This window comes from Delphinapterus leucas, chromosome 15 (assembly GCF_059928025.1).
Source record: "Delphinapterus leucas isolate spDelLeu-1000000601 "Yukka" chromosome 15, BTC_Dleu_Yukka2, whole genome shotgun sequence".
In the NCBI taxonomy this organism is placed as follows: Eukaryota; Metazoa; Chordata; class Mammalia; order Artiodactyla; family Monodontidae; genus Delphinapterus; species Delphinapterus leucas.
Window position 1 is genome coordinate 1,741,854 of NC_143143.1, and position 26,525 is coordinate 1,768,378.

At 64.2% G+C, this 26,525-nt stretch overlaps 2 protein-coding genes and 1 long non-coding RNA gene across 5 annotated transcripts in view; 2 read left to right on the top strand and 1 right to left on the bottom strand.

The window, feature by feature from the left end:
- Nucleotides 1-3,511: 3,511 nt before the first annotated feature.
- Nucleotides 3,512-11,906, top strand: LFNG (LFNG O-fucosylpeptide 3-beta-N-acetylglucosaminyltransferase). The gene is made up of 8 exons (XM_089895524.1): nucleotides 3,512-4,020; nucleotides 8,485-8,533; nucleotides 9,035-9,134; nucleotides 9,246-9,399; nucleotides 9,507-9,592; nucleotides 10,236-10,401; nucleotides 10,525-10,610; nucleotides 10,792-11,906. The coding sequence occupies exons 1-8, from the start codon at nucleotides 3,592-3,594 to the stop codon at nucleotides 10,856-10,858; spliced, it is 1,137 nt and encodes a 378-aa protein (XP_089751650.1). The 5' UTR covers nucleotides 3,512-3,591; the 3' UTR covers nucleotides 10,859-11,906.
- Nucleotides 11,907-12,736: 830 nt separating this feature from the next.
- LOC111169396 (uncharacterized) lies at nucleotides 12,737-17,537 on the top strand. 3 transcript variants are annotated; one of them, XR_002643197.3, is made up of 4 exons: nucleotides 12,737-13,435; nucleotides 14,194-14,307; nucleotides 15,146-15,325; nucleotides 16,414-17,537. It is a non-coding gene; the product is annotated as an uncharacterized LOC111169396 (long non-coding RNA). The 3 variants fall into 3 exon arrangements; XR_002643199.3 differs by having other exon boundaries at nucleotides 16,900-17,537; XR_002643198.3 differs by having other exon boundaries at nucleotides 14,194-14,299.
- TTYH3 (tweety family member 3) overlaps nucleotides 17,403-26,525 on the bottom strand; it is a 28,403-nt gene continuing 19,280 nt past the window's right edge. The window contains exons 10-14 of the mRNA XM_022563575.3: nucleotides 26,028-26,120; nucleotides 25,446-25,582; nucleotides 23,661-23,834; nucleotides 22,997-23,072; nucleotides 17,403-20,619 (exon numbers count right to left, since the gene is read on the bottom strand). Of these exons, the coding sequence (XP_022419283.1) occupies nucleotides 20,545-20,619; nucleotides 22,997-23,072; nucleotides 23,661-23,834; nucleotides 25,446-25,582; nucleotides 26,028-26,120 (555 nt within the window). The 3' untranslated portion in view covers nucleotides 17,403-20,544. The remainder of the gene's footprint in view (nucleotides 20,620-22,996; nucleotides 23,073-23,660; nucleotides 23,835-25,445; nucleotides 25,583-26,027; nucleotides 26,121-26,525) is intronic.

Consider the following 26,525-nt stretch of genomic DNA (forward strand, 5'->3'; position numbering starts at 1 on the left):
CCCAGAAAGAGCCCCAGCCGGGAAAGGGGGCCTGAGCTCGGACGGGCACACAACACCTCCTCTGAGCCGACAGGGAGGCAAGGAGAGTCCCCTGGGGCCTCGCTGGTCATGTGGGCCTCCTGTCCTCGGCCACCTCTCCAACCAGCCTCGTTCGGCAGTTCTCAAGCCATTCTGCCACCCGGCTGCCCAGGAGCCCCACTCGGGGGCTGGTGGAGGGGCCGTGCCATGCTGAGCGGAGGTCGGCCGCCCAAGAGGTGCACACACCCATGTCCCCGAGCCAGAGGGCCAGACCGCCTGCTCGGCTGACTTACTGCCCGTAGGCAACTTATAAGATGAACGACAATGGCATCCTCGTGTTATGGGTGGTGAAACTGAGGCTCAGAGGAGGAATGTCCCAGGTCCAAGGTGATAAAGCTGAGAAGTGGCCCCTCTGGGACTGGAAAGCAAGTAGCCTGGCTCCAGAGGGCCCAGCCCCGGGGCTGTGTCCCACACCTGGGGAGGACCCCGACACAGCCTCTCCCCGACTCCCCTTCCCAAGGACCCTAAGGCCTCAAGGGGTTTCCTGCCAACCTGCTCAGCCCTCCCCATTCCTTCCCTGGGTCCCCATTTCCTGTCCTGGGCCCAGCACCTCCTCCTCTCACCACCCCCCCTCCTCAGAGCTGTTTGGCCCAATGGGTCCCTGGAGGGAGCCTTTGGGTCTAGGGTGAGGGCAGGGGAGGGGAGTGCCTCAGGCTGGAGCTGAGCCTAGGGAAGGGGGCGGGGGTGGCTAGGCCGCCACCCCCCTACAGTTTTCAGACCTCAAGGAGTCACCACGAAATTCCATTCTCCTGACAGCAAAGAAATTGAATCACTCTTGCCAAAGCCCATGGCCCCCACAAGAATGCTGCAAAGCTTTGTCCTGCTGTTCCCAGACAGGAACTCACACCCAGGTCCCCGGACTCCCACCAAGCCTGGCTGCAGAGAGGTGCAGAAAACCTCCTGCTGGCCTCTACACCATGCCCCTGCCAGGCTGGGCCACTGCCCCTCTCTACAATTGTTCCTCCTCCTTGCTCCCCGAGTACAATGCAGCAGTGCTTCTTGAGCCTCAACTTGCTTTCTGTACAATGGGCACATCACGTCTGCTGTCTGGTGTGTCAAAGGCACAGCAGCCAGGACTATGTAGCACGAACCGGGGAGCACGAGTCGGAGAAAGCAGGGATGCTCTGGGGTGCGGAGCAGGGGGTCCCGCCCCTTGGGGAGGGGCCATGGAGGGGTTGGCTCACAGAACCTCCTCAGGTGGGAGTATGGGGTGGCATGGCTTCATGCTGCTGTCCCTCCTACCTCTTGCAGAATGCTCAGCACCTAGTGGGTACCACTTAATATGGGTGCCACTGACGGTAGGTATGGGCACAGTTCATGCAAAGATTTGGGGGCTTGACGGTTTGGGGGCTGTTAGAGAATGGGGAGGCATTGCAGGGAGTAGCAAGAAATGGAGCTGGGACCCATTTGGGAGGTACGTGGACACGAGGCTAGGACTTGAACTCAGGGGCCATGGGAAACCATCAAAGATTTTGACCTGTGAGTGTGTGTGTGTGTGTGTGTGTGTGTGTGTGTGTGTGTGAGGGGCGTGGGGGTCTGATTAAGCTGTGTGGTTTCTGAGTGGAGAATCAATAGAGCAGGTAGACTGGGGGCAGGGAGACCAGGGTGGAGAGGAAAGTCGTGGAGGAGGCTCCCTCTCAAAATAGCCCAGAAATGGGATAGATAAGCATCGGTGGTAGGGCGAGGGAAATGGGGCACAGAGACCCTTCAGACAGGAGGCTGGAGCTGTGCTGGGGCTCAGCTGACTGTTTGGGAGTGGCCCACCCCACCATCGGGTCCATTTCCCACCTGCCCACCCCCACCTCTCCAGCCGACTAGAGGCTCCAAGGCGGGGCTCTGGCCGATGGGGGAGGGGTTTATGGCAGGAGGTGACTCCATGGGAGTCTTGTCACTTGGGCACAGCTAGCACCATCTGCTCAGGCATCTGCCTGCCTGAGGTGGCGCCTGCTAATTACCTTGGGGGTGGGTACAGGAAGAGGCCTGGGAACTCCCATCCTCCACCGCACCCCATCCCAGAGGGGCAAGGGGTAGGGCCCCAGGGCCCTGAGAACAAATGCGCCAGGCGAGAGTCTGGAACCCGGGCCAGACATTTACCCAGCAAGTCTTTATAGAGCACCTACTACGTTCCAGGCCCTGTTCTCTGCAGTTGACATTCAAGTGGAGGGAAAGGGACCATGAAGGGGTGCCATCGAGCAGAGGTAAGCGCTATGAAGAAAACGGGCCAGCGGGCAGAGTGAGCGCTAAGGGGGGGACCAGTTTAGCCGCGGTGGTCGCCTAGGGCCTCCTTAGGAGGGGATGCGGAGGAACTGAGGAGGGAGGGGAAGGAGGCAGCCAAGCGGAGAGCCGCCCCTAGCCGCGCTTCCGGAAGATGCTGCGGGCGGGCGACTCAGACTTTGATTTCGCCACGGGGAGCCCTTGGCCACTTCCTCGCCCCTCGTCCCTAACCCTCAACCCAGGCTGTCGGCGCACATTCCTGCCGCCCCTGCTCGTGCGGTGGGCTGGCCCAGCCCGTGGGAAGGGCCGGGGGTGGGAGCCGCCGTGTGCCGGGGAGGCGGGGCGGGGGCACAGCTGGGCCACATCTGGCCCGAGAGCAGAGGGACCAAATGGGACAGAAGGCGGCCTTTCATCCCGCGCGGGGAGGGGCGATCTCGGTTTCTTCTCGGGGCGCCACGGGGCGCCCGAGGATTTCGGGGAACCAATCCTCTGCCCTCCGACGTTGGGCAGAGACGAGGAAATTAGCTCGCGGGCTAGGGATGGAATTTGGTAAGGTGCTTTCTCGCTGGAACCTCGTGTCCCTACCTGTGGCTCAGGTGGCTAAGCACCTCCTCGATATTAATAAAGGGTACTCTGGACCGAGCGGTCAGGTCCACCCAGGCACCAGCCCTGTTACAAGGCCTGCGCCGTCCCTAGGGCAGGAAGCCGGGTTCGGGGAGGGGAAGTGTGGAGCGAGGAAGGAAGGACGTCCCCCGCGGGACGATTGAGCCCGAAGTCCCTGTCCCAGAATCCCCGTCACAGCGCCGAGGGCGCGCCCCTCCTTATGTCAGACGCCGGGTATATCTCCAGCCGGCGCTGGCCAGCCTGGGTTTCCCCTTCAGGGCCACTGGGGCGGGGCGGACCTACATCCCCACGCCGCCCCGCTGCCCGCCGGGGCGATCCGGGCGGGGCGGGGCGGGGCGTGCACGTGCGGACCGGGGGCGGGAGCCTAAGACGCCCGCTCGGCAGTTCCCAGACCCCCGCCGCGGCCCCACGTGGGCTCTGCAGAGCATCTGGGGCAACCTGGAGAGGCCCCGCCCCAGGGCCCGGGAGCCAGTGAGCTCGTGCTGAAGGCGGGGCCTCACTGAGGGCCCCGCCCCCGGGGGCGGAGCCAGGCCTGGGCGGTTTAAGAGCTCGGGGCGCGGGCGGCGCATTGCTGGACCTGCCGCGGGACCCCAGATCCTCGGCGCCGGAGTGAGGGGCAGGGCGCACCGGGCAGGGCGCGCGGGGCTGGGCGCACGGTGCGGCCGCCACCCCACCATGCTCAAGCGCTGCGGCCGTCGCCTGCTGCTGGCGCTGGCGGGCGCGCTGCTCGCCTGCCTGTTGGTGCTCACGGCCGACCCGCCGCCGCCCCCGGTGCCCGCTGAGCGCGGTCGGCGCGCGCTGCGCAGCCTGGCGGGCCCCTCGGGGGCGGCCCCAGCTCCTGGGCTGGAGGCGGCGGCGGCACCCGGGGTGCTAGTCCGCGAGGTGCACAGTCTGTCCGAGTACTTCAGCCTGCTGACCCGCTCTCGTAGAGACGCGGGCCCACCGCCCGGCAGCGTCCCCCGCCCCGCAGACGGCCATCCGCGGCCCCCGGTCGAGCCACTCACGCCGCACGACGTCTTCATCGCGGTCAAGACCACCAAAAAGTTTCACCGCGCGCGCCTCGACTTGCTGCTGGAGACGTGGATCTCGCGCCACAAGGAGATGGTGAGCCCCCGCAGCTTGGGCAAGTGGGCAGGGGAGAAGGTGCCCTCTTGTCCAGCTGTTGGCAGCATCCGATGGGCGCCAGGCTGCACCTCTGTACAGCCACTGGGAGTATCGGGGGAGTGACGCCGGTCTGCCCGCTTCCAGTCCAGTTTTCCTGGCGGGGCCACTCTCCCCATACGGCTGTGGAATTGCGTGCTGGGGACCCATCCCCAGCCAAATTCCAGGGCCCTGGGTGGCCTGCACTGACCCCACACCAGCCACCAGTGCCTGGGGTTGGTGCCCTGTGATGCTTCTTGCCCCTCAAACACTGGAACTCATTAACGGGGCGTTATTGTCCCCAAACCTCCCCAAGGCAGATTCTGCATGGGCGTCACCCTGGGCTCATGCCCTTCCCTGGGAAGAAGACTCTTTCCTTAGAGGCGGAGTGGGGGGTTAGGACCCCTGGGCTCAGGGCCAGGCGCATCCCCATCCCAGTCTTTGCAATGGGACAAGTCACTGTAGAAAATATTCTCAAGTTGGGGGTGGGCGTTAGTGGGCCCTGGGGAGTCCATCTCAAAAGAAAGAGAGCGCTGGGTTTCAGAGTCTGTTCGGCGGTCCTCTCTCCACAGTGCAGAAGTCTCTGGAGCCTGGAACCTTGTGCTCAGTACATCCTAGCTGAGCATCGACTTCCTCCACACACATAATAAAGACACACCCCACTTTGAAAATCTCCCTCCAGGCTGCAGCAGGACGGCTGGGTTGGGGCAGGACGAGGGCAGAATGTGAGCCCTGTGGGGGTGGGGGGTGGGGGGATATCCCTGAGCTGGGAAACTCAAGGGACAAACTGGGTATCTGGGATGAGGGTGAAGGACCCTTGACCAGGCTGGGGGCTCAGAGAAGAGCCCACACCGCTTCCTCCCTGTGTCAGCCCTCGAGGTCTGGGGGCCTTCTGACCTGGCTGAGCCCTGTTTCGGGGCAGGGCCATGATGGGGTCCTGATGGGGCCTGGGGGGGCAGGGTCCTGTCTGGTCCAAGCGTGGGGAGGGGGCCCTGGGAACACAGCGTCCCTTTCGCAGGGGCTCAGCGGCCCAGCGGGGGGAGCAGCGGGGGCTGTGGGTTTTGTTCGGCTGCTGGGCCGTTAGGATTCCCAGCGCCGGGCGGCTCTCACGCCGGCCGCTTGGGCAAGGTAACAAAGCCCCTTTCTCCAGTGGAGAAAGGCGTCCGGCCTCTTGTGTGCAGCTATGTGCTCCATGGGAACGCCGCCGGCGTGCTGGCCACTCAGGTTGCCTGGCGATGAGGGCCTGTGGGGTCCCCCACATCCCTGAGTGACAGCCCTTGTGGGGCACCATCCCCCAGGACTCTGCCTCCCTGCTGTGTGACCTTTGGCAGTGTTCAGCCCCCTCTGGGCTGCCACCAGCTCTGAGCACCCCTCGTCTTGGACTTTGGGGGCTTTCTCCAGCGGAGGGAATATGGTCAGGGGGGTCTCAGGTACCAGTCCCAGCCAAGCTAGGTGACCTTGGGCAAGACCAAGGGCCTCTCTGACCCTCAGTTTCCTCATCTCTGAAACAGGGAAAGCATTGCCCTTCCAGTAGGGTGTCGTAAAAGAGGACTGGCAAAGCCTAGAGATGTAGGGAATGAGCCCAGGGAGTACTCAGAGTCGGGGTGGAGGCCGTCCCTCCCCTGGACCCTTTGCTCCCCGTTGAGGGGCCACTTGGGTTTCCTTCTCACCCTAGGGCCCCCACCCAGGAGAGGCCGAATCTGTCCCCAACAATCGGTTCATGTGTCACAGCAAGCAGGAACCCCTCTTACGGTGTCCTGTGGGGGAGGGGTCCTCGAAACTGTTTCAACAGAGAGACCTCCTTTCCCAGCCCTGTGAGGGTTGATTCAGACCCAGTCTGATGGGGGAGACTCAAGGAAGTCAGGGCCGCAGCGGGGGAAACCCAGAGAGGCTGTGTGAGCTGAAAGTGGGCATCTGACCCGTGTTGGGGAGGGAGGGACTTCCTGGAGGAGGTGCCATTTGAGCTAGACTGAGAGAAGAAAATGCCCTGAAAGGGCAATTGGGCATCTTGAGCACAAGCATGGGGGGTGTGCAAGAAACTTCCAGCAACTGCAGTGACTTGGGTGGGGGTGGACAATAGAGACCACACTGTGGCGGGCCTTGAAGTCCAGGATGAGGGGCTGGGCCTTTGGCCCACACTTTCCTCCCCCATCCCTCCCGGAGTGGGCCAGGCTGCAGCGGCTGCCACCACGGCAGCCACAATTGTTGGGGGGAGAGCTTGGCATCCTGTGTTTCTTTGAATCGCAGCTCCAGGAACAATGCCGCTTCCTGTGGGTGTCCCCCCGCCCACCCACAGCCAGCCCTGCGGCCCTCGCTGCCCAACTCTTCCTCCTCCAGCCCTGTCGTTTCTGGGGAAGTGGGGAGGGGTCTGGGTGGGGGGGGGGAGGGGTGTGTGTCTTGGTCCCTGGAAGGCGTGGCTGGGGTGGACCAGCACAGCCTCTGCCCCGGGGTGTGACCGCAGACTGGGGGCTGCCCCTCTCTGGGCCTCAGTTTCCCCACTTGTACACTCGGGTCGTAATGGTGCCCTCCTCCCAGGGCCATTAGGGAGATGAAAGAAGAGAACGCGTCGGAGCACCCTGCCCTGGGCACCCTTGAGCTCTGGTTCCGCCCATTGCACAGAGGGCGGAAAATGAGGCTCTGAGCAGTGGGTGAGGCCCGCGGCTGGGCAGCCCATCCCCTCCCCTCTTGATTGCTCTGATGTGGGGAGACCGGAGGTCCGGCACCCGCACACCCCACACCTCACGCCTCCAAGCACTCCCCTCTGAACAAAGGTGACTTTAATCTCCGTAGCCTTGGGCTGGGTTTTTAGGGCACCACCAAGCGCTCGGGAGAACAGGCCTCCCTTGATCTCATTAAGAAAGCATTTTCCTTTTAATCCAGTGGCGGCAACGGCGGGTCTGCACGGGCCGGCCTCGTCCTCCCACGGCATTCCTGGGCTGAGATGCTGGCGGGGCCGGGGCGCTGGATGCGAGTCTGTGCGTGCGGGCTGCCCTGGGGTGTCTGCTCTGGAAGGAGGGGGTGCGTGCGTGGAGAGGGTGTAGAAGGAGCCTGCCACCTCCCTTAGCTCTCTCTAGGCCCAGCCAGCTTGTGACCTCACTGAGAGTGTGCCCGGGTCTGGGCTCAGGCTGGGCAAGGAGCTGGAGCTGCCAGTTGAGGGTGGGCACTGCAGGTGAGTGCGCCAGGTCGCTGGGTTCGTGCTGTATGCCAGGCCTGCACATGCCGGCCCCTCCCTTGCACCCGTTTGTACACAGAAGGAAACCGAGGCCTGGTGGGCACGGAGGTGGGGGGTCTCCCGCTGCCTGTGCTCCCAGCACCCTCCACCGGGCCTGGGCTTTGCACTCAGCCACGCCTGGGTGTGCTGGGCGGCACGCGCTGGGCGGGCCGGGCAGAGGTAAAGGAACATTCCTCCCCGTGTGCCGACGGGCCCAGGCGGGCGCTGGCAGCTCCTGGCCCCTCCCCGTTGCCCCCCACCTCTTCCGCGGAGCGATCCCGGCAGGGGTGGCCCCGTGCTGGCACAGGTGGAGCCCTGATGTGGCCTTGAGCAGGGCACGCAGCAGGCGGGGCTGCTAGGCTGCATGGATGCTGGGGGCACTGATTCCTGCGCTGGGGCACGTGAGGTTTCCCGCCTCAACCCTGCGGACCGTGTCTCCTTAGAACCCTGGAGGCTGCTTTGGCTCAGAGAAGGTGACCGGCTGCACTGGCTGGTCACGCAGCCAGGGGTGCGAGGGAGGCCCCGGTGTTGAGGGCCCAGCCCGGAGGACTGCAGGGCTGTGGCCACACCCCAGCCCGCCGGACCTTGTGCCCAGCCCGGCCCAGTTAACCAGGCCAGCTGTATGGTAATGGGCTGTGCGGCCACTCCCGCTTAACGCGGCCGAGTTCCCCTCACAGCGCGGCCCAGGACAAAGCTGGCGGACAACGCCTGGTGATTCATCCTCCCTCCGGGCCCTTTGTCCGCCAGTGCTTGGCGGCCGCCCAGCGGAGGCCTTTGTCCCCGACTGATTGAGACTTGGCTTCCCAAAGCGGACCTCCTCCGCCTGCCCCCCCCACCCTCCGCCCCTCCCACAGGCTGGGCACTGTGTCAGTAAGGGTGTGTGCCCCGCCAGGTGTGCAGGACGGCCGGAGCCGGTTACCTGGCGGGTGGGCGGGGCACCGCACCTGGCTCGTGCCGGCGCAGCTGCCGGCTGACCTTGGGCCCAGCTGTCGAGGTAGGGGGTGGGGTGGTAGGGGGTGGGGTCTTCCTGGGCCCCCAGCCCACTTCCACTCAGGGTAGGCACTTGAGCCCCACTCTGCATGTGGGGAAATTGAGGCTCAAAGGTGGGGCATGGGTGTGACTGCAGGATCCCTGTGAAGCCGCAGGGTGCCCAGCCCTGGACCCCACGGTGGCCGGGGCACAGAGCTGCCTGTTCAAGGCCGTATTTCTCCCTGCAGACGTACATTTTCACGGACGGGGAAGATGAAGCCCTGGCCAGGCGCACGGGTGAGGCCTGGACGTGGGGAGGCTCGGGGGGGGCTCCCGCCCAGAGGAAACCCTCCCCTCTGGAGAGGTCACCGAGGCCACGGGCCTGGGATGGCAGTTTACTCAAGGGGTTTGCTCAACGCTCCGCCCCACCACTCGCCCCCCCCGCCCAATTCTCATGCAAATGAGGCCCTTTCAGCGCCCGGGGCCCTTTGAGCTGGTGTGGCGGCAACAGGTGGCTGGTGCTGGGAAAAAGCCGCCTGAATGGGCAGGGGCGGGGCGGGGCGGGGCCCCTAGGAGGGGGTTGGGCTGGGGGGTGAGATCGCCGGGCCTGGGTCCTGCTCGAGGGAGGGGTTGAGGGGGAGGCCATCGTAGGCACGGCTTGAACCCAGGGCGCCCCGAGACAGACTGCCACCCACCCTCTCTTGCTCTGCTCTCACGGGGCTTGCTGTGTGACCCTGGGCCAGGCCGCCCTCGCTGAACCATCTTGGACCCACTCACAGCCCCTCCCCTCGTCCGCAGGCAACGTGGTCAATACTAACTGCTCGGCTGCCCACAGCCGCCAGGCGCTGTCCTGCAAGATGGCCGTGGAGTATGACCGCTTCGTCGAATCGGGGAGGAAGTGAGTGCTGGCCTTCGGCTGGGGCCCGGGAGCGTCCCCTCCTCGGGCTGGCTCCCGCCCCGGCAGTCCCCGACCCCCGCGCGCCCCCCTGACGGCCCTGCCTCCCCGCAGGTGGTTCTGCCACGTGGACGACGATAACTACGTGAACGTGCGGGCCTTGCTGAAGCTGCTGGCCAGCTACCCGCACACGCAGGACATCTACCTCGGCAAGCCCAGCCTGGACAGGCCCATCCAGGCCACAGAGAGGGTCAGCGAGAGCAGGGTGGTGAGTGTTCCGCCCACACAGGCCTGCGCCGAGCGGGGAGGGGCTGGAGGCGTCCCTGCAGCCTGGGGGCAGGGTCTGGGAGCCTCACCATGTGCCCCCTCCCGCAGCGGCCCGTCCACTTCTGGTTTGCCACCGGCGGGGCTGGCTTCTGCATCAGCCGGGGGCTGGGCCTGAAGATGAGCCCTTGGGCCAGGTGAGTGGGCGCCCCGGGCCAGGTGAGTGGGCGCCTTGGGCCAGGTGAGTGGGCGCCCCGGGCCAGGTGAGTGGGCGCCTTGGGCCAGGTGAGTGGGCGCCCCGGGCCAGGTGAGTGGGCGCCTTGGGCCAGGTGAGTGGGCGCCCCGGGCCAGGTGAGTGGGCGCCTTGGGCCAGGTGAGTGGGCGCCCCGGGCCAGGTGAGTGGGTGCCTTGGGCCAGCTGAGTGGGCGCCTTGGGCCAGGTGAGTGGGCGCCCCGGGCCAGGTGAGTGGGCGCCCCAGGTTGCAAGGTCCCCCCGCTGGGGCCTGGCTTGACTCATCTTCCCAGCACCAGTGTCCCCAACCTCACGTGTACTGGCAGGGTGAGTCGTCCCACCACTGCCCACAGCCACCAGGGTGGTCAGCACCCAGGTTGGGCAGGACCCCTTCCTGCGTCCGGTAACCCCCAACTCACAGAGAATCATCTGGCTGGTACGGAGGAGGGGGCTGTCCTGGGGCTCAGGGAGGTGGGGGGCTGCCAGCGAGAGAGCCCGTTAGGGACACAGGCCGGGCATGTGCACCTCCTTCTTGGGCCCGGCCAGGGTGACACTGCCTGGTGGGCTCCTGCCCAGCTCCCGCCTCGGCTCACTCCGGCCCTCCCACAGCGGAGGCCACTTCATGAGCACGGCCGAGCGGATCCGGCTGCCGGACGACTGCACCATCGGCTACATCGTGGAGGCTCTGCTGGGCGTGCCCCTCATCCGCAGTGGGCTCTTCCACTCCCACCTGGAGAACCTGCAGCAGGTCCCCACCTCCGAGCTCCACAAGCAGGTGCGCTGCCTAGCAGCCCAGGAAGGGATGGGGACGGAGGAGAGCGGCTGGGAGAGGAGGGAAGGGGCAGGGTGGGGTGGTATTGGCACCCCTCCCAGCGTCACTGTGTCCCTCCCCCTGCAGGTGACCTTGAGCTACGGCATGTTTGAAAACAAGCGGAATGCTGTCCACATTAAGGGGCCCTTCTCAGTGGAGGCTGACCCATCCAGGTGAGGAAACTGAGGCCCAGATGGGGGCGGGGCTCACCTAGGGTCCCTTGGGGTCTGCCGCAGCTAAGCAGCGTGATGAAAGAGTACGACCAGGAGCCTGCTTGGGTGCAAGAGGGCCCCCGGTGCTGGGAGCTCAGTACCCGCACCCCACACGGACCAGCCCCCCACTCTGTCCCCACAGGTTCCGCTCCATCCACTGCCACCTGTATCCGGACACACCCTGGTGTCCCCACACTGCCATCTTCTAGCAGCTATGGCTGAAACCCTGTCCCCGGGCACCCCTGGTATCCAAAGGGCCCGGGGACCTCTGTTGTGCCGCCCTGGCCTTGGCATTCGAGGCTCCCCCAGGGCTGTGCGTGTGTGTGTGTGTACTGTGTGCCCATCCGTGTAGCAGACTGCTGGGCAGCTCTGCTCTGCCGAGGAACAGGCAAGGCACCACCTGTCTGTCTTTCCATGCTCCACCCCAGAAGGATTTGTAAGTCAGAGGCCACTCTGAGGGCAGGTTTATTATCATTCTGGGGTCTTTGGGCAGCATGGGGACCAGGGGCTGCTCTGCAGCGATGTGCAGGTGCCTTTCCCTCCTGCCGAGCGCGGGCCCAGCGCTGCAGGCGCCTGCCCCCCGGGATCCTGGCTCCTTAGAGTCCCCAGGACAACTCACCCTGCTCAGTGCTGCGAGAAAGCTGGGTTTGGGGGGTGTGGCCCAAGTCCCCTCCTCCCACTGAGCTTTGGCCTGGGTACCTGGGGAACGGCACCATCCCGGGCAGGGGTCTTCCCCGCTCTCTTAGCCATCTTCCCTTTGTGACGGGGAGTCAGCTGAGGATCTTATCTCCTCTCCGAAGTGGAGAGAAAGTCACCCATAGTGGGTGTGTCTGTAAATATTGTGACAGTATTTTTTACTGTGCTTCTTTTTCGAAAGGGGGTGGGTACAAAGTAGGGTGTTTTTGTCTGTGTTTTCGGGGGGTTGGGGAGGGCGCTATTTTATCTTTTCTGTGGATCAGAAAAAGCAGAAGCCAAACTTGGGATAATCTTTGTTCTTAAAGCTGATGGAAATGTCTAACACTCTATGTATTTATATGTCGTGGTATCTGGCCTCTCCCTGCCCACCTCCTGCACAGAACCTGTCTCCTACCAGCCCAGCTCGGCGCACCTGACCAGTGAGGTGTGTTCTGTCTTTTGTGTTTCCTTCTGCAAAGACATAGCTAGGAAAGTGAACGATAAGGGAAAAGTTCTCAGGGAATTGAAGTGTGTTGCTATGGTGACGTCCTTTGCCGCGAATAAAGATGCTCTTTGGGGCAACATGGGCATCCTGGTCTCAGCTGGAAGTTGGGCCTGAGCTGCAGGTTCATGGAAGCTGCACCAGGGGGGCTGGGGGCTTGTTTGCACTCGTGTGGGGGAGGTGTGTAGAGACCTCCAAGCCAGCTATTGTGGGAAGGGAACTTGGGATCTAAATAGCAACTTCCAGGTACCTGAGAGGCATGACCAGCCCAGGGCACCCTCGGACATAGGGGAGACCTCTGGATGTACAGGTCTCACTCCGACAAGCAGCTCTAAGACTCTGTAGCCCTGATCTGTGCTGGCCTGCCCCTGGACAGCTGCCAGAGGGTCCAGCCCTCCCTTCAGGAGGACAGGGGGTGGCTGTGGCTTGACCTGGGACCTCCTTACCCAGCTTCATCTCTGTCACAAGCCCATAGAGGCCACATTCTTGCCCCATTTTGCAGATGGGGAAACTGAGGCTCGGAGCAGGTGATGTGATGTCCAAGGTCAGGCAGCCGGGCTGGTGAAGAGCTCAAACTCCGAGATCAGGCTGACCTTGGATCCTGGCCTCACCACCACCCCATGCTGTTGACCCTGGACGGGTCCCAGGAGCCTGTTGACCCTGGACGGGTCTCTGCCCTGTTTTCTACAGAAAGCAGCTCCTCTGGCCCTTCCTCAAATCAAGGCTTTGTGATGGCAGGAGCGGGGAGGGGCTGCTCTGGCCTCAGCTGGGGAATCCCCTCCTCCCACCCTCCCAGGCAGCCTGGGGCGGCCCTCAGTTCCTCTTCCTCAAACTGAGCCTGGACACACACACCCTTCCCCTGCACCTCCCCCTCCCCCTCCCCCTCCTCCCCCTCCCCCTCCCCCCTCCCCCCTCCCTGCCTCCAGCTGCCCCAGCCCCACCCCCGTGGGTACTTGCTAGGACCTGGGGCTCCTTGTTCCCTATGACCTCCTCGCTCCCCACTGCTCCATGCTTAGCCCTGTCCACACATCAGAAAGCAGACAGAGTGGTTTGAAGAGCGCCTCACTTCCCATCCCTGAGCTGGGGGCAGAATGCCAGCCCCTCCCGGTCCAGTCACATACTCAGCGCCCCCAACAGGCTGGAGAGGACCCCTTCCTCACAGCCCTTGCTGGTGCCTGCCCTGTCCTGGGGAGCAACTGGCCAGGGCCTGACCCCAGCTGGACCTTGCATGGCCCTGAGTCAGCAGCACGGTTTCCAGAGCAGCTGCCCTGGGGGTGTGGCAGTGACTGGGACAGTGGGAGGGAGAGAGGGCCCCTCACCATCACACTGACCCCTGTCTGGGGGACACCCCCAGACTCCCCTCAGCACCCACTGTGTGCCAGGCTGGGTGGGGGCATGGCAGGGGAGAGGGGCTCACAGCACCACTGCTGCCACCTGTGGGCAGAGGCCATGGGCCTCCTTCCTGCCAGCGTGAGTCACAGGAGCCTTTGCCCTGGCAGCGTGTGGAGCCCAGGCCCCAGTGCCCCTCCTCCAGCAGCTGGCATCGCCTCTGCACAGAGCTGGCGGGACCCCGGGGCAGGTGGAGTCTGCATCAGAGTTGGGGCCATCGGTAGGTCACAGTTAGTCCAAGCTGTCCCCGCATGGGTTGGGGGCACCGAGCAGGGGGACAGCAGAGCAGAGGAGCCCAGGGTTGGGGGGCAAGCCCCGCCCCTCCTGGAGCCTCGACCTCCACCTGAGAAAGGGGGATAAATGTAAGCGGCGCTGAGTCCCCAGTGCTCCGGGCCTGCAGGGGTCACAGAGGGCCACAGACTAGCGGCACCTCGGCCCTTTCCTCTTACACAAGAAGCTGAGGGAGGAGGGAAGTTCTCCCTCCTCAGAAGGGGAAGCAGGTCCAGGAGGCCTTATAGGAACCGGGCAGCCTGACGTCTTCCATCCGCTGCCCTCAGGGGTGTGCAGGGGGTGCTCTCCCCCCGCCCCAAGATGAGTCACGGAGCAGAAGAGGTGACCTCCCTTCTGCAGGCACGACTGGGGGCAGCCATGCCTCATTCTCTGGTGGCGTCAGCGCCCCTCAACCACACGCTGGGCTAGTGGCTGGTTGGGGAGGGTCCTGGCTGGCTTGAGGGGCTCCATATCCCCCACTCTGGCCCTCCCAAACTGCCCATCACTTGTGGGCTTTCAAAAATAAAAAGTAAAAGCACAACCACTGGGGCTGCTGGGCGCCCCCCCCCGCCCCCCAGCTACCCTGCTGCCCGCGGGTGAGTGCCGGGGTAGCTGGCCAGAGCAGCGGCTGAGCCAGGTCTTGGAGGGGCTGAGAAGGGTGCCAGGGTGGGGTCCCTCCCTGCTCAGTTTAAACGAACTTCCCTTCAGCTGGGCCATCACAGCCAACTTCCCCCGAAGAGGCACATCTGAGCTGGAGTGGGAAGCAGAGTGGGGAGAGGAAGATGTTCCAGGTCTTGGCACAACCTGGGCAAAGGTGCAGAGGTGGGACTTGTCAGCATGCCTGGGGGGCTGGGAGACAGGACTTGGGTCTCCACGACCCTCCTCCACCTGTTGCAACCACTGTGGAGCTTTCCATAGGCTCCATCCATGGTTCGAGAGGCCTGACCTGCTGGAGGCTTCAGCCAGTCCTGCCCTCTCTGGGTCTGGGGTCAGAGCGGAAGTGGTGCGGGGGGAAACCAGTGCCAGCCTCATCTTTTCGTCTGCCAGACCAACTGGCCGGTCCTGCTGCCACCTCAGGCCCAACTTTGCCAAATGTTCTTGGAGGTGACCCCTTTCCCAAGTCCTTTCTGAGCCTAGGGCTGGGCACACAGAAGGCACTTAAGTGGTCCAGCGCTAGGAGGGGCCCAGGGCCCAGGGGGCTCCTCGTCTTGGCCCCTGGAGGTTGCTGAATTTGGGGGCTCAGAGCTGTGGCTGCTTCCCTCCGCATATGCCCCCTACTGCCCCTGCCCAGGCCTCAGGGGCCCACCCCGCCATGTATAACCCACCATAGTCTTTGGGCACCGCCTGGTGGCCAGAGCTGGTGATTCCTCTCCCAGCCCGAATCCACCTTTCCCGGGACCCCGACACGGATCTAGGGGTGCAGCCCCCGAGTGACAGGGAGGGGAGACCGTCTCTGCAGCCCCTTGCTTGCTCTTAAAAGTTCACATCATGAATCTTTGGTTATTACCAATAGTTGGTATATTACCAATATTTGGAATCTATTGGTTATTACCAATATTTTGGTGCGGTATGTGTGATGTCAAGAGGCAGGCTTGAGCTGGATGCTGCAGGCCACCCCAGGCCACCCATGTCACTGTCCTGTCCCCTGGCTCTGATGCAGGGCTGGCCACATCTCCTCCTGGCTCATCCCAGTGAAATCCCCAGATCCTTGCCAAGTGATCGCTCACTTCCTGTTTGAACGTGGTAGTCACAGCTGAGCCCCAGATCAGCAGCCGGCGGTCACTGGGAACTTGCTGGGAACGCAGATTCCTGGGCTGCCCCAGCCCATCTAGGACTCCAGGTGGGTCTTCCAACAGGGTCCGTCCGGCCCTGCCCGTAGCCTCTCGTCCTCTGCGGACTCAGTGCCCCCTGCCGGGCATCTGCCCTCCTCACACCTCACTCCTGGAGATGCTCCTGCGGCCACTTGCAGACCCTTCTCCCCGGCCCCCGGCCCCTCCCCCAACAGGATCACAACATCCGCTGTCCCTTCCCCCATGTGGGTATCCACAGGCCCCCTCGTCCTGGGGGCCACTTTCTCCCACACTGCTCCTGGTGACTGGGTGTCAGTGACCCTTCCCACACCCTTGGCATCCCCTCAACCTGCCCCCCAACAACCTGCCCCGCCCCCGCCTTGGTTGCCCCTCCACAGTCACTCCTCACACTTTGCCTACCCCATGGCATCCCACTCTGCCTCCACCTCCTATCTTTCCAGCTCACTCCCTCCGATTTCCTGACCCCCACTGGACCCCAGATCCCTCATCCCTCAAGGGCTTGTCCTCCCCTGGCTGAAATCCCAGGGTCCAGTCATGCCCTTGAAGTCGCCTTCACCTCCCTTGGCCTCTCTCGCTTCCACATCTTCTCTTGGCCAAGCCCGTAGTCTCTGACCTGTTGCATCCGGCCCTCTTCCTGCTCACTACCCACACCTGGGTGGCTGGAGGGACTGCCTTCCCACCTGGTGAGTCTCACCTGAGTTCCAGACCAAGCGCCTCAGGGGCCCTTGGGGAGGCCCACTGCCCCTGCCCCTGGCTCTCCCATGGCACCCCGCTTCCTCTCCAGCCTCCTCTCTACTTCATAAGACCTTCTGCCACCCCAGCCCCAAGCCGCACATATGCTCTCATCACCGGGCCAGCAGGAGGGACGGCAGTCCTGTTTATGGCCGGCCCCTCCACTGTGACCTAGGTCCCAGCCCCTCCTGGTGATTCAGGAACATCACTCCCCCAACGAACTCTTCGTCTTCCCTGCTGCAGCCATTTCCTCTGCTTACGGGACCATTACCATCAGCCTTCACAGCATGCTGTTATTTCCCCACCTTAAACACACACACACACACACACACACTTCTCTGGGCCATGCCCACTCCAGCTATAGCACGATTTTTCTGCTTGGCAGCTAAACCTAAGACGAGAGACAATTCATGCTGTCCCCACATGGCACCGCAGAAGCACGGAGCCCCAGATGCCTCCACTCCTGGGTGCTTAGCATCCCCCCATCAGAGCTTATGTATCCTGGGCCCCCTTCCCCAGAAGCCAAGTCAAAACGCAAACCACTGGGCCAGGCTGCTGGTGTGTGCTGGAGGCAGAAGCTCCGCCCTGTGCCCCCGCCAACCCAGGCACTCATAGCGCCGAGAGCCAGGAACCTCAGCGCCAGCAATGCCACGGGAGCCTGGTGTCTTCCACCGGGCCTCGCAGCTCCCTCGCCCACCTGTGCACCTGGCATGCAAGACAAACACTCTCCTGGGCAAACGTGCCTCCCCCCATTCCACGGGTTCTCCTGCCACCCAGGGTGATGTGCTGGGCTATGTGGCCTCCGACGACACGGCGCCTTCCCCAGCCCGCTTCTCAAATGAGAACAATAATGATCCCTCTACCTCGGCAGGCGGCGGTTGAGTTTCTGCTCAGACCACTGGTAAGGACTCCAGCGAGGCCAGTGGGCAGCGAGGCGTCCGGGGAAGCACTGGGAACCCCGCCTGGGGTTACAGTGGGGACTCAGGAGATGCTCCTCCTGGAGACACACCATCCTCCCGTTTGGCCTCTCTGACCCGCTCCGACAGCCCTGCCCAGGGCCAGGTCTGTCACCTCTCCTGCTGGCCAGAGACGGGGCCCTCATCACAGCAATCCGCGTCTCCTCAGGCCCCTCCAGCGCAAGCCCAGATTGCAAATGAGGCTTTCAAGCCGTCGAGACCACCGCTCCCAGCGCCAGCCGCTCTGCACACCTGACGCCCCGCCCCGCCCCGCCCCGCCCACCAGGCCCCGCCCCGTCAGGCCCCCTCTCCCGCGAGACCCCGCCCATCAGGGTCTCCCAGGCTCTAGTGGCTCCCGGCACGTGGCCGCCCTGCCCACAGACTTGGGCGGGAGCCAAAACAACTCAGGGAAAGAGGCCTGTTTTTTAAAATTTGTTTATTTTAAAACATGAAACCCAAGCTGAATAGAAACCACAGAAATTACATTGACGAGATTTTTAGTATTTGCCAAGAAAAATAAAGCCCCCAGAGAAATAAAAATCAAACCCCAAACCCAGTTAAAAAAACAAAAACAAAAAAACCCAGAAACACAGCGACAGCAACATACAGCCATGGCCCTACGGAAGTTGGAGAATGCCAAGCGGTTCAGGCCTCAGTTCCCCGCTCGGGACGCTAAATCACCTTGTGGGTGGGATGCAAGGGCCAGGAGAGAAACCTGGGAGGGGAAGTCTTAACAAAATTACTTCGAGAGATATATTATATGTAACAAGTATAAAGTGGTGCGGCACACAACCATTATGGTTAAAAAAAAAAAAAAAAAAGCCCGCCCAAGAGGCCCTGGTCCCCGCTCGTCCCCCCATTTAGGGCTGTCACCCCCGCACCCCTCCCGGCCTGGGCGGGGGTCCTGGGGTAGGGAGGGAATGGAGCTTGGACTGGGATTGCATAGTGAGATGGGGTGGGCGTGGAGGGGTATATAGGATCAGGGCTTCCGATCAGGCCCTACCACACCAGGCCAGGGGAGCTGGGGGAAGCGTGCGCCTGCACCAGGGGCCCCATCGGCGAGCGACCGGACTGGAACCCCTCCTGCCCGCCTAGCCCGTCAGGGGCCTCGGGGCGTCTCCCTCCCATCCACGTGGTAGAGGACCACTGCCCAAGATGCTGCAGGGCCTGCGAGGGGCAAGAACCACAGGTGCAGGGGTGGGAGCGGATGAGGGTAAGTCACCGGGACGGGACGGGTTAGGAAACGGTCTGAAAACTTAACAACAGCAAAAAGAAAACCAAGGGCGAGATGCGCTCCCCCTCCAGGACCGACGCTTGGTCTTGCACCCCTTTTAACCTCCCCCGTTTTCCTTTCTTCCGCCTCAGTGAGCAGAAGGAACTGGGCGGAGTCACAGATGGGCGGGCAGACACGCACACGACGCACGCACGGAGGGGCTCCGAGCGGCGCAGGTGCCCGGCGCCCGGCTCTCACGCTACGTACATTCACATTTCGGCCTCGCGGGCCGGGCGGCCGTTTGTGCTTCCGAGCGGCGCCGCAGGCAGCACAGCCCGACGCCTCCCCTCTGATCCGAGGCCGCGCAGGAATGCTCCGCCCAGGCGGTGGAGCCCAGAAAAACTTGTCGGTTGGGCTGTGGTACCGCCATATGTATGTATATGTGTGTGTGTGTGTACAGTGGGGGGCCTGGAGCACAAGGTGCCTTTCAGTGAGGTTTGGCCGTGTGCAAAGGCTCAGATGCGAGGCTGCGGGCCCTTAGGCCCACCTGGAGCACCCCCGTGTTTGCCTACTCACTCCCCCAACCCCGTCCAGGGCAGAGGCTGCCCCAGGAGCGGGGGAGATGTGACCTAGTCCCAGGCCCACCCATGCTTTTGGTCCCAGATACCAGCACAAAGAAGGGATCACAGAGGAAGGCGGCCTCTTCCAGGCCACCCTGGGGAAGGGGTGCCCTGCCGCTCTGGGAGAAAGAGCCCCCCATGTCTGTAAACTGCCGGGCCAGCTGCTATCTGCCCCGGCCTGGGCCCTCGTGTGGCTGCCAAGTGGCTCTCTGCTGCCCCTGGACTGACACAGGGCAGAGGCTGCACCTGGCCTCTCTTGCTTCAGGCTGGCTGGGCAGGGCTGGGACTGGCAGGGGACTTTCCAACTTGATTTGGGGGTAGCACCCCCACCTGCGGCAGGAAACACAGCAAACATTGTACACTAAGCCAAAAGCACCTTAGGGAAGCCTTGTTCCCGCTTCACAGGTAGGGAGACTGAGGCCACAGGGACCTCAGTCCTACAGCCCAAGGGACATTCATTCCTGAGGACACGGTCCCCTGGCGCAGCACCTGCCCAGGGAGGGGTCTCCAGGCCCTTGGGCTGCCTCTCGGTCTTCGACACCCCCCAGCAGCACCACGAGAAGAAACACCTTCTCCAGCCCGACTCCCAGCTGGCTATCCTGGGACTCAACTCCGGCCTGGACTCAGCGTCACACTCGCGGGCTTTGGGTTGGCCAGGGGTGCTTTCTCTCGGAGGCTGGAGTGAGGTCAGTGGTTAGTCCCAAGAGGGGCGGCAGGGGCCAAGGGCACATTCACAGCCAGCTCGGGTCCAGCCCCCCAGCCGGCTCTGGGACACTGTGCCTGTCCTGGATGGAAAGGGAACCGAAAAGGGGGTGCCACTCGGCCCGCCACCCCGCCTGCCCTAGAGATGACAAATGTGGTTAGTGCAAGAAATGAACCGGATGAAGCTGTCAAGCCTCTGGGGTGGGGGAGGGGTCTTGGCACCAAGAGGGCGGCCAGCACTCGATGAGCAGCCTGGGCTCCGCATGGCACCTGCTGTCTCCTGCCGCCGGGGAGGGCTGGGTGCCACAGGCGGGGTGGGTGCTGAGGGAGAGAGCGCTGCTGGGAGGGAAGCAGAGAAAGTGGGGACCCGATGCAGAGCCTGGGGTGGGGTGGGGTGGGGGGCGAGGGAAGGAAAGAGTTATAGATGCCGCAGAGGCACGTGAAGGCGCCACAAGAGGGTCTCCACGCGTGGGAGACAAGCAGGCGGTGGGTCCACACGGCCGTCCCTCCAGATGCCCAGCACACAGGGAGCACCGCGCGGCCTATGAACTAAGAGGTGAGGCACAGAAGCATCGAAGGAGCAGAGAAGCATCAGAGCTGTGGGAGGGATGGGGCGGGGCAGCTGCCAGGCGAGGAGACGGCAGGGGTCCGCAGGGACAGCACCAGCACGACACATCTGGCCCAGCGCAGGGCTCTGCAAATCCCCGAATCCTCGGAGGCAGAGGGGCACGGGGCTGGGGGCCAGGAGGGCCCAGGCGTCGCTGGCAGCACCCCCAGGTGTCCAGGCGTGTGAGCCAAGGAGAGGGTGCGGGCCCAGAGCCCCTGCATCGCCACCAGCAGGAGCCTGCCGGGCATCTCCACGCCCCTGCAGGAAGGGGAGGAGGGGGGCGAGTGGCCACAGCGCGCCGGCAGCAGGCCCGGGGTGGGTGCGGAGGGTGCGGCAGGCAGCCGCGGGTGTAAGCAGCAAGGCCGGCCCGGGGAGGAGTGGGGCGATTGGCACGTGGGGCGGGTGGCTGTCGGGCGGTCTAGTGCCCGCTGCTGCTGGAGTTGGGGCGAGGCTGGCTCGTGGCGAGGTACTTGGCTCTCATGCTGGAAGTGTACTGCAGGGAGACAAGGGGAGGGGGCAGGTGGTCAGCGGGCACTGGGCACAGCAGGGCAGGGCCTCCATGGGGTGTGCCGGAGCACCCCGGGGTGGGATGGGGCAGGACCACATGGCGGCACAGCTGACAGAGCCCTGGGAGAAGGGGCTCTGGGAGGGGCCAGCTGGTCCAGGGCCTGGACTCCTGAGCCCTGGCCGGGCTGGGGGCAGTGACAGCCCCGGGGGGCAGAGGTCTGGCCGCCCACTCCCCAGGCTCCGGACGGGGACCAGCGTCCTCTCCCAGTGAGATGAGCACAGCAGCCCCTGCTCCCGACTTGGGCGTGTGGCATCAGGCCAGGCAGCACTCTGCCCCGGCAAGAACCAGAGCTTGGAGGCTCCCCACTGCACCCGGCACGGGTCCTCCTCCCCCTGCGGGATCCTGGCTGGGCGGCCAGGAGGAGTGTGTGGGCTCAGGCTGTGCCCAAGGGTCACAGGAGTGAGAAGCCTCCACAGCGGCTCTGCCCCATCACCCCAGGGGAAGACCCCAAGCCACCAAGGCCCCTCAGGCTGGGGTGATGCTGCCACCCACTCAGATGGGAACCAAACTGGGGGTTCCTTGTGGGTCACGGACGCAGGGACAAAGGCAGCTGGGGACGGGGACAGCCAGCACATCTCGGCCACTCTTGTCCAACCTGAAGCATGAAGGCCTCACTCGATACACATGCATGTGCACGTGTGCTCACAACGAACACACGTGGAAGAGACATGTGCTAAAACCAAGCAGTGTGCAAGGGGCCACACGCCCATCCGGGGGACAAAAGCCAAGGCACGTGCCGAGGTTGCCAGCGGGAAGGAGCCTGGCAGGCTGACCCTGCAGCCACATGCCCCCAGCAATCCCTGGGGGCTCCGAACCCGAGGCCACACACCGCAGTGCGCGCATCAGGACAGACAATCTCCCCTGGGCCCCGAGAGCCCTCCCGGGACTCCTGGAAGGGGGAAGGCTGTGAGCGCCCGTCAGCGGCCACGAAGGCGAGCTGGGAGGAGGATGGGCGGGCACTGGGAGCCATGTCATTCCAGGGACGTGCAGCACGGGCTGGGGGACGGTGGGCAGCAGCCCAGACCGCTGACGAGCCCGAGCAGGCGCGCGGCGCGGTGTGAGGACCGCAGCGGCTTGTGTGCCCCTCTGCACGCAGCTGTGTGCACTTCCAGACACGTGGGGCGGCCCTTCGAGGGCCGGGCCTGCTGGCCGCACCCCAGGGTGCCAGGCACAGGCGTGCACGCGCACACGGGTTTGGGTGGCCGGCTCGCTGGGAGGTGACAGATGGGCAGGGGCCAGCTGCAGCTGGGCCAGGGGTGAGGAGGGGGCTCTGTGCAGGGGCTCACTGCCCCTGATGCGAGGGTGACAGCCCAGGGCCAGGGTCTCTGTGGCTGGGCTAGGGGCCACAAAGCCCACCCGCCTGCACTGCCGCAAGCTGGCCCCGTGGGCGCTGAGCCAAGACAGCGCTGGGACCTGTCTGATGAGCCAGCGCTGGCGATGGGCTAGCGGTGAGCAAAGGGTGTGAGGCACGGAGGTGTGGGTGCGCAGGCGGTGCAGGGCAGGGGACCCAGGTGGGTCAGTACCTGTCACTCAGGACACAGCCACCACAGCGGTCAGGCGCTGCTCATGGGCTTAAACTGCCAACCCGTGTGGCCGCCAGAGTCCAGGGCAGCCAGATAGCGCTAGGAGGGCCCGGGGTGGGAGTGCAGGAAAAAGAGAGAGAGAGGGCGGCCTCAACGCCAGGGTGCGGGCCGGCCCACAGCAGGCCTTGCGTGCAGACCAGAGTGCCGACAGGAGGGTGGCCCGAGCATGACACGGCCTGAGAACCCGCACAGCCTGGGCCAGGGCACCCCAGGCCTGCTCTGTGCTGCAGGGCATGACGGGGCCGCCCCACGCGCAGGCGGGTATTTCTGAAGCAAGGTGGCCCTCAGCCTCTCTAGCCCTGTTCCCTGAGGCCCACCACCTCCAGGAAGCCCTCCAGGGGCCCCGGCCTGTCTACAAGCTCCTTTCCCACCCTGTCCCCTTTCTGTGTCTCATTCCCAAGACCAGAGGGGACACCAGGCACAGATGGAAGAGCCAGGAGACGAGACCTGGGTTGAGTCCAGGAAGTTGAGGAAGGAAAAGAAGAGGAAGCAGGGCTGGGGTGGGAAGAGATGCAAGGGCCCCCGCAGGAGCTTGTGAGCTCACCCAGCCCCGTCTACACAGGCCAGATGCCTGCCTGAGAGCCCTGGCTGGGACCCACACTCAGCCCTGGCACTGAAGGCTCGGGGCCACGTGCAGGGCCTGCACTGCCTGTGAAGACCACAGCAGACACGAGGCGGCGGGGCGGGGCCCCTACCCACCCTCCGGCCCCAAGACTTACTGAAGGCGGCGGGGACTCGCGCCCGATGAGAGGGGTGTTCTCACAGCGGGGATTCTGGAAATTGGCATTCTGACTCCTGAGGTGAGAGGAAGGGGGGGGCTGTGAGTGCCCACTGGCCATGGCAGTCCCAGCCCTGGGCCAACGGGGCCCGTCCTGGAGCTAGCAGGACTCCATGCATCTTCCCCACCACTCTGCATACTGCCTGCCAGCAACGGCCTGGGGTCCCGGGAACCCGGCACACAATGAAGGGCTCCGAGCAGGCCCATGGTGGCCACCTGCCAGCCTCAGCCCGGCCCCGCCGGCTGCCTGCCCACCACGCAGCCAGGCCCAGGGCCCTTGGCAACGTCATTCCCTGCACGAAACGCAGACGCTCCATCTGACAGAGTGGCCTCCCCGTGGCCTCGACCCAGGCATGTGGGAGCAGCAGGCCAAGCCTACCCAGAGCCCGGACGGCCCCCGGGGAGGCCCCTCCACCATCCGAGGCCCCACCCCTCCCCACTGCAGCAGCTCAAGTCCCTGCTCCCTGCGGTGGGGCTGCATCCCCACTCCAAGCCACGGCAGCCGTGCATGCCAGCCACACTGAGCCCCAGGCAGCCTATCCCAGGGCTCGGGTCTGCCGTCCCAACCTGGGCTGCCCCACCCGCTCCCAGCATGCCTCACTCACATATACTCGGTGACCGGGGCGTTGCTGACAGTGTGTGCTGCGGCCGGGATGCTGGTCTCGCTGCCATAGCTGCTGCCGCAGCTGTACAAGCTGGGCATGTGGACGCGGTAGAGGCTGTCGTGTGCCGGCCTCGGCCCTGGGGCGGCCTCCTCCCCCCCATCCTCATCAGGGCCCCTGCAGGGAGGGACCCAGCACAGCTTCAGGCCGTGGCGTGAGGCAGCCAGCCACAAGACCCACAGGGGCTCAGCTCTTGTGCAGACACAGCTGGTTCCAATCCTGGTTCTGTCACCTACCCACAACGGGACTGTGGGTAAGTCGCCCGGGGACACCAAGGAACCCGCACCTCAGCCTGTGCACATGGACACCGACTGTCTATTAAAAAAAAGGGACAGGGCCCCTCCTGGGGGAGCACAGAGGGCCAGGTGCCTGCCGTCCCAGCCCGCCCCGAGAGGCCTGAGCCCAGTCCTCCAGACTCCGCCGCCCCCTGGCTCCCTGCCCGCCACTCCAGCCAGGCCGCTGCAGGGCGAGCCCAGGGAGCTGTGGGCCAGGCCTCTGGTGCTCCGGTGTGTGGGGCCTCACGTTCTGCCTGGTCTGGATGGGACTTGGGACTGGGCTGCCTGGTGGTGAGGGTACAGGCCAGCCAGGCCTGGGCTCACGTCCCACCTCCCCACCACCGGCTGGGTGGCCTTGAGCAGAGGGTCCCTCCGCCGTGCCCCTCGTAGTGAGACAAGTGGGGTCGCAGCAGCAACTGACCAAGTGCCAATTCCCAGCCAAGCCCAGGGCCGAGCGCTTGCGTGCAGTGGTTCATCTAGGGCTCATGTCACGCTAAGAGGTTGTACTCTTCTACCCCATCCTCCAGGCAGGGAGACTGAGGCCCGGAGTGGTTAAGTGACTTGCCTATGGTCACCCAATGAGCAAGGGCACAGCTGGGATCTGAATCCAGGCCATGAGGTTCCAGGGATATGCTCTTAGCCACTCCCCTACAGCTGCCATCTTTACTACCGCCCCCATCGCCACTCCCATGAGTACCACTGTCATCACCATTCTTGCCATCTCCACCACCACCGTGACCAGCACCATCGTCACCATGACCGCCACCGCCAGCAGCAACACCATCCCAACAGAAAATAGTAGAGTAGAAATCCAGACGAGAGGAAGAGATCTGAGCTGGCCTACTTGCCAAACGGGCTGGGCCACCAAGAGACAGCCACAGCCCAAATGGGAGACACACCACAGGGGCTCGAGGACAGCGGGCCTGGCATACCCATGTACCATTCAATCCAGTACTGACTGGGGAGACTGAGGCAGGGGCCACCAGGACCACTACTTCAAAGATAAAGACACAGTGGCCCATGGGAGGTAGCTGCCATCCTGGTCACCCAGCTGAGGGGGCCACGGAGGCCAGGGCCATGTGGGGCACTCCCTGCAGAAGCTCTGAGTCCCCCAGTCAGCTGGTCTCCCCCCTCAACAGCACTGCACACCTGCACCCAGGGGTGGGGGGACGGATGAGACATCCTGAGCCCAGCCAGTCAGAAGTGGGGAGAGCTGTGGGCACAGAGCCAGCAGCAGCAGGCAGGGGACCCCGGTTCTCCCCGCCTGCTCCGGACTCGAGTGTCGCCTGGACCGGGACCGCCTCTGGGCTGTTGCTACAGAGGCCCCGGGAGTGTCAAGAGGTGAGGAGGCCTTTCTGCCTGTCTCCTGGCTACGACATGGGGTGTCCAGAAGACACGGCCCCAGCTGCTGTGTGGCCTGGGGCAGGTTCCAGGACCTCCCTGAGCCCCTCACCTCTTCTGCTGCCAGGTGTGTGGGACACTGCAGACGATGGAGCTGAACATGAGGGCTGTGACAAAGGAGAAGAGGGCCAGGTAGATGAGGCCCTCGACGCCATCATAGCAGAAGCCTGTGAGGGCCTGTATGTAGTCCTGAGGGCAGGCGGGAAAGGGGACGGGGACACAGAGAGAGAGACGGGGAAGCACAGGGTGAGATGAAGTGTGCACAGGGAGCCCCCAGCAGCCTGCACTGCCCCCACTGGAGGCTGGGCAGAGGCCCTGTGACTGCTCCCCTCCCCCTCCCCCACGCTCCCCCTAGCTGCTCCCCTCCCCTGACCCCACCCCTCCTAGCTGCTCCTCTCCCCCACCTAGCTGCTCCCCTCCCCCTGCCCTTGCCTAGCTGCTCCCCCTCCCTCACCTAGCCGCTCCCCTCCCCCAGCCCTCCTAGCTGCTCCCCTCCCCCACCTAGCTGCTCCCCTCCCCCTGCCCTCCCCTAGCCACTCCCCTTCCCCTTACTCTGCCCCTAGCTGCTCCCCACTGCTCCCTGCCGCTCCCCTGCCTGCTCAGCCATGGGCCGGCTCTAGGAGACGGCTCTCACCAGGTGCAGGCTGCGGCAGTCCACCAAGGCGGTGAGGTGCTGCAGGTTCACCTCCGTGCCGTTCAGCACCTCCTGGACACGGAGCAGGGGGTCCTGGAGGGCGTGGACCACGCCAGGTCAGCACAACGTTCCGGAAAGGGTCCTGAGCCAGCCGCAGGCCTCCCTCCACCCCACACCCTGCCGTCGAGACCCCCTTGACCCCCACAGTCCTGGCACAGGCCCTGAGGACCCTTGGCTTTGAGAAAGGGGGACCCCCAAGTCTGTGCCCTGGTCTCAGGGGGCTGCTGAAGACGTGAGGGGGACAGTGAGGAGATGGGATGCACAGCACCTGCCCACGCGGCCACCAGGGCAGGGCCTTCGTTGTAACGGGAGAAACAACAAACGCCCGCGCGTCCCCTGACACGGGCCTGGTTCTTTTAAAAATCGCGTTTTAAGGAACAGTTTAAGACAATGGAAGTTCTCAGAATATCTTAAGGGACAAAACACTGTCCAAGATAC

Bases quoted from the DNA above. Each gene is read 5' to 3' on its own strand.
- LFNG (XM_089895524.1), top strand. From the start codon at position 3,592: ATGCTCAAGCGCTGCGGCCGTCGCCTGCTGCTGGCGCTGGCGGGCGCG. The intron at 4,021-8,484 runs GTGAGCCCCCGC...TTCTCCCTGCAG, and splicing joins TCTCGCGCCACAAGGAGATG to ACGTACATTTTCACGGACGG. The intron at 9,400-9,506 runs GTGAGTGTTCCG...CCCCTCCCGCAG, and splicing joins GGGTCAGCGAGAGCAGGGTG to CGGCCCGTCCACTTCTGGTT.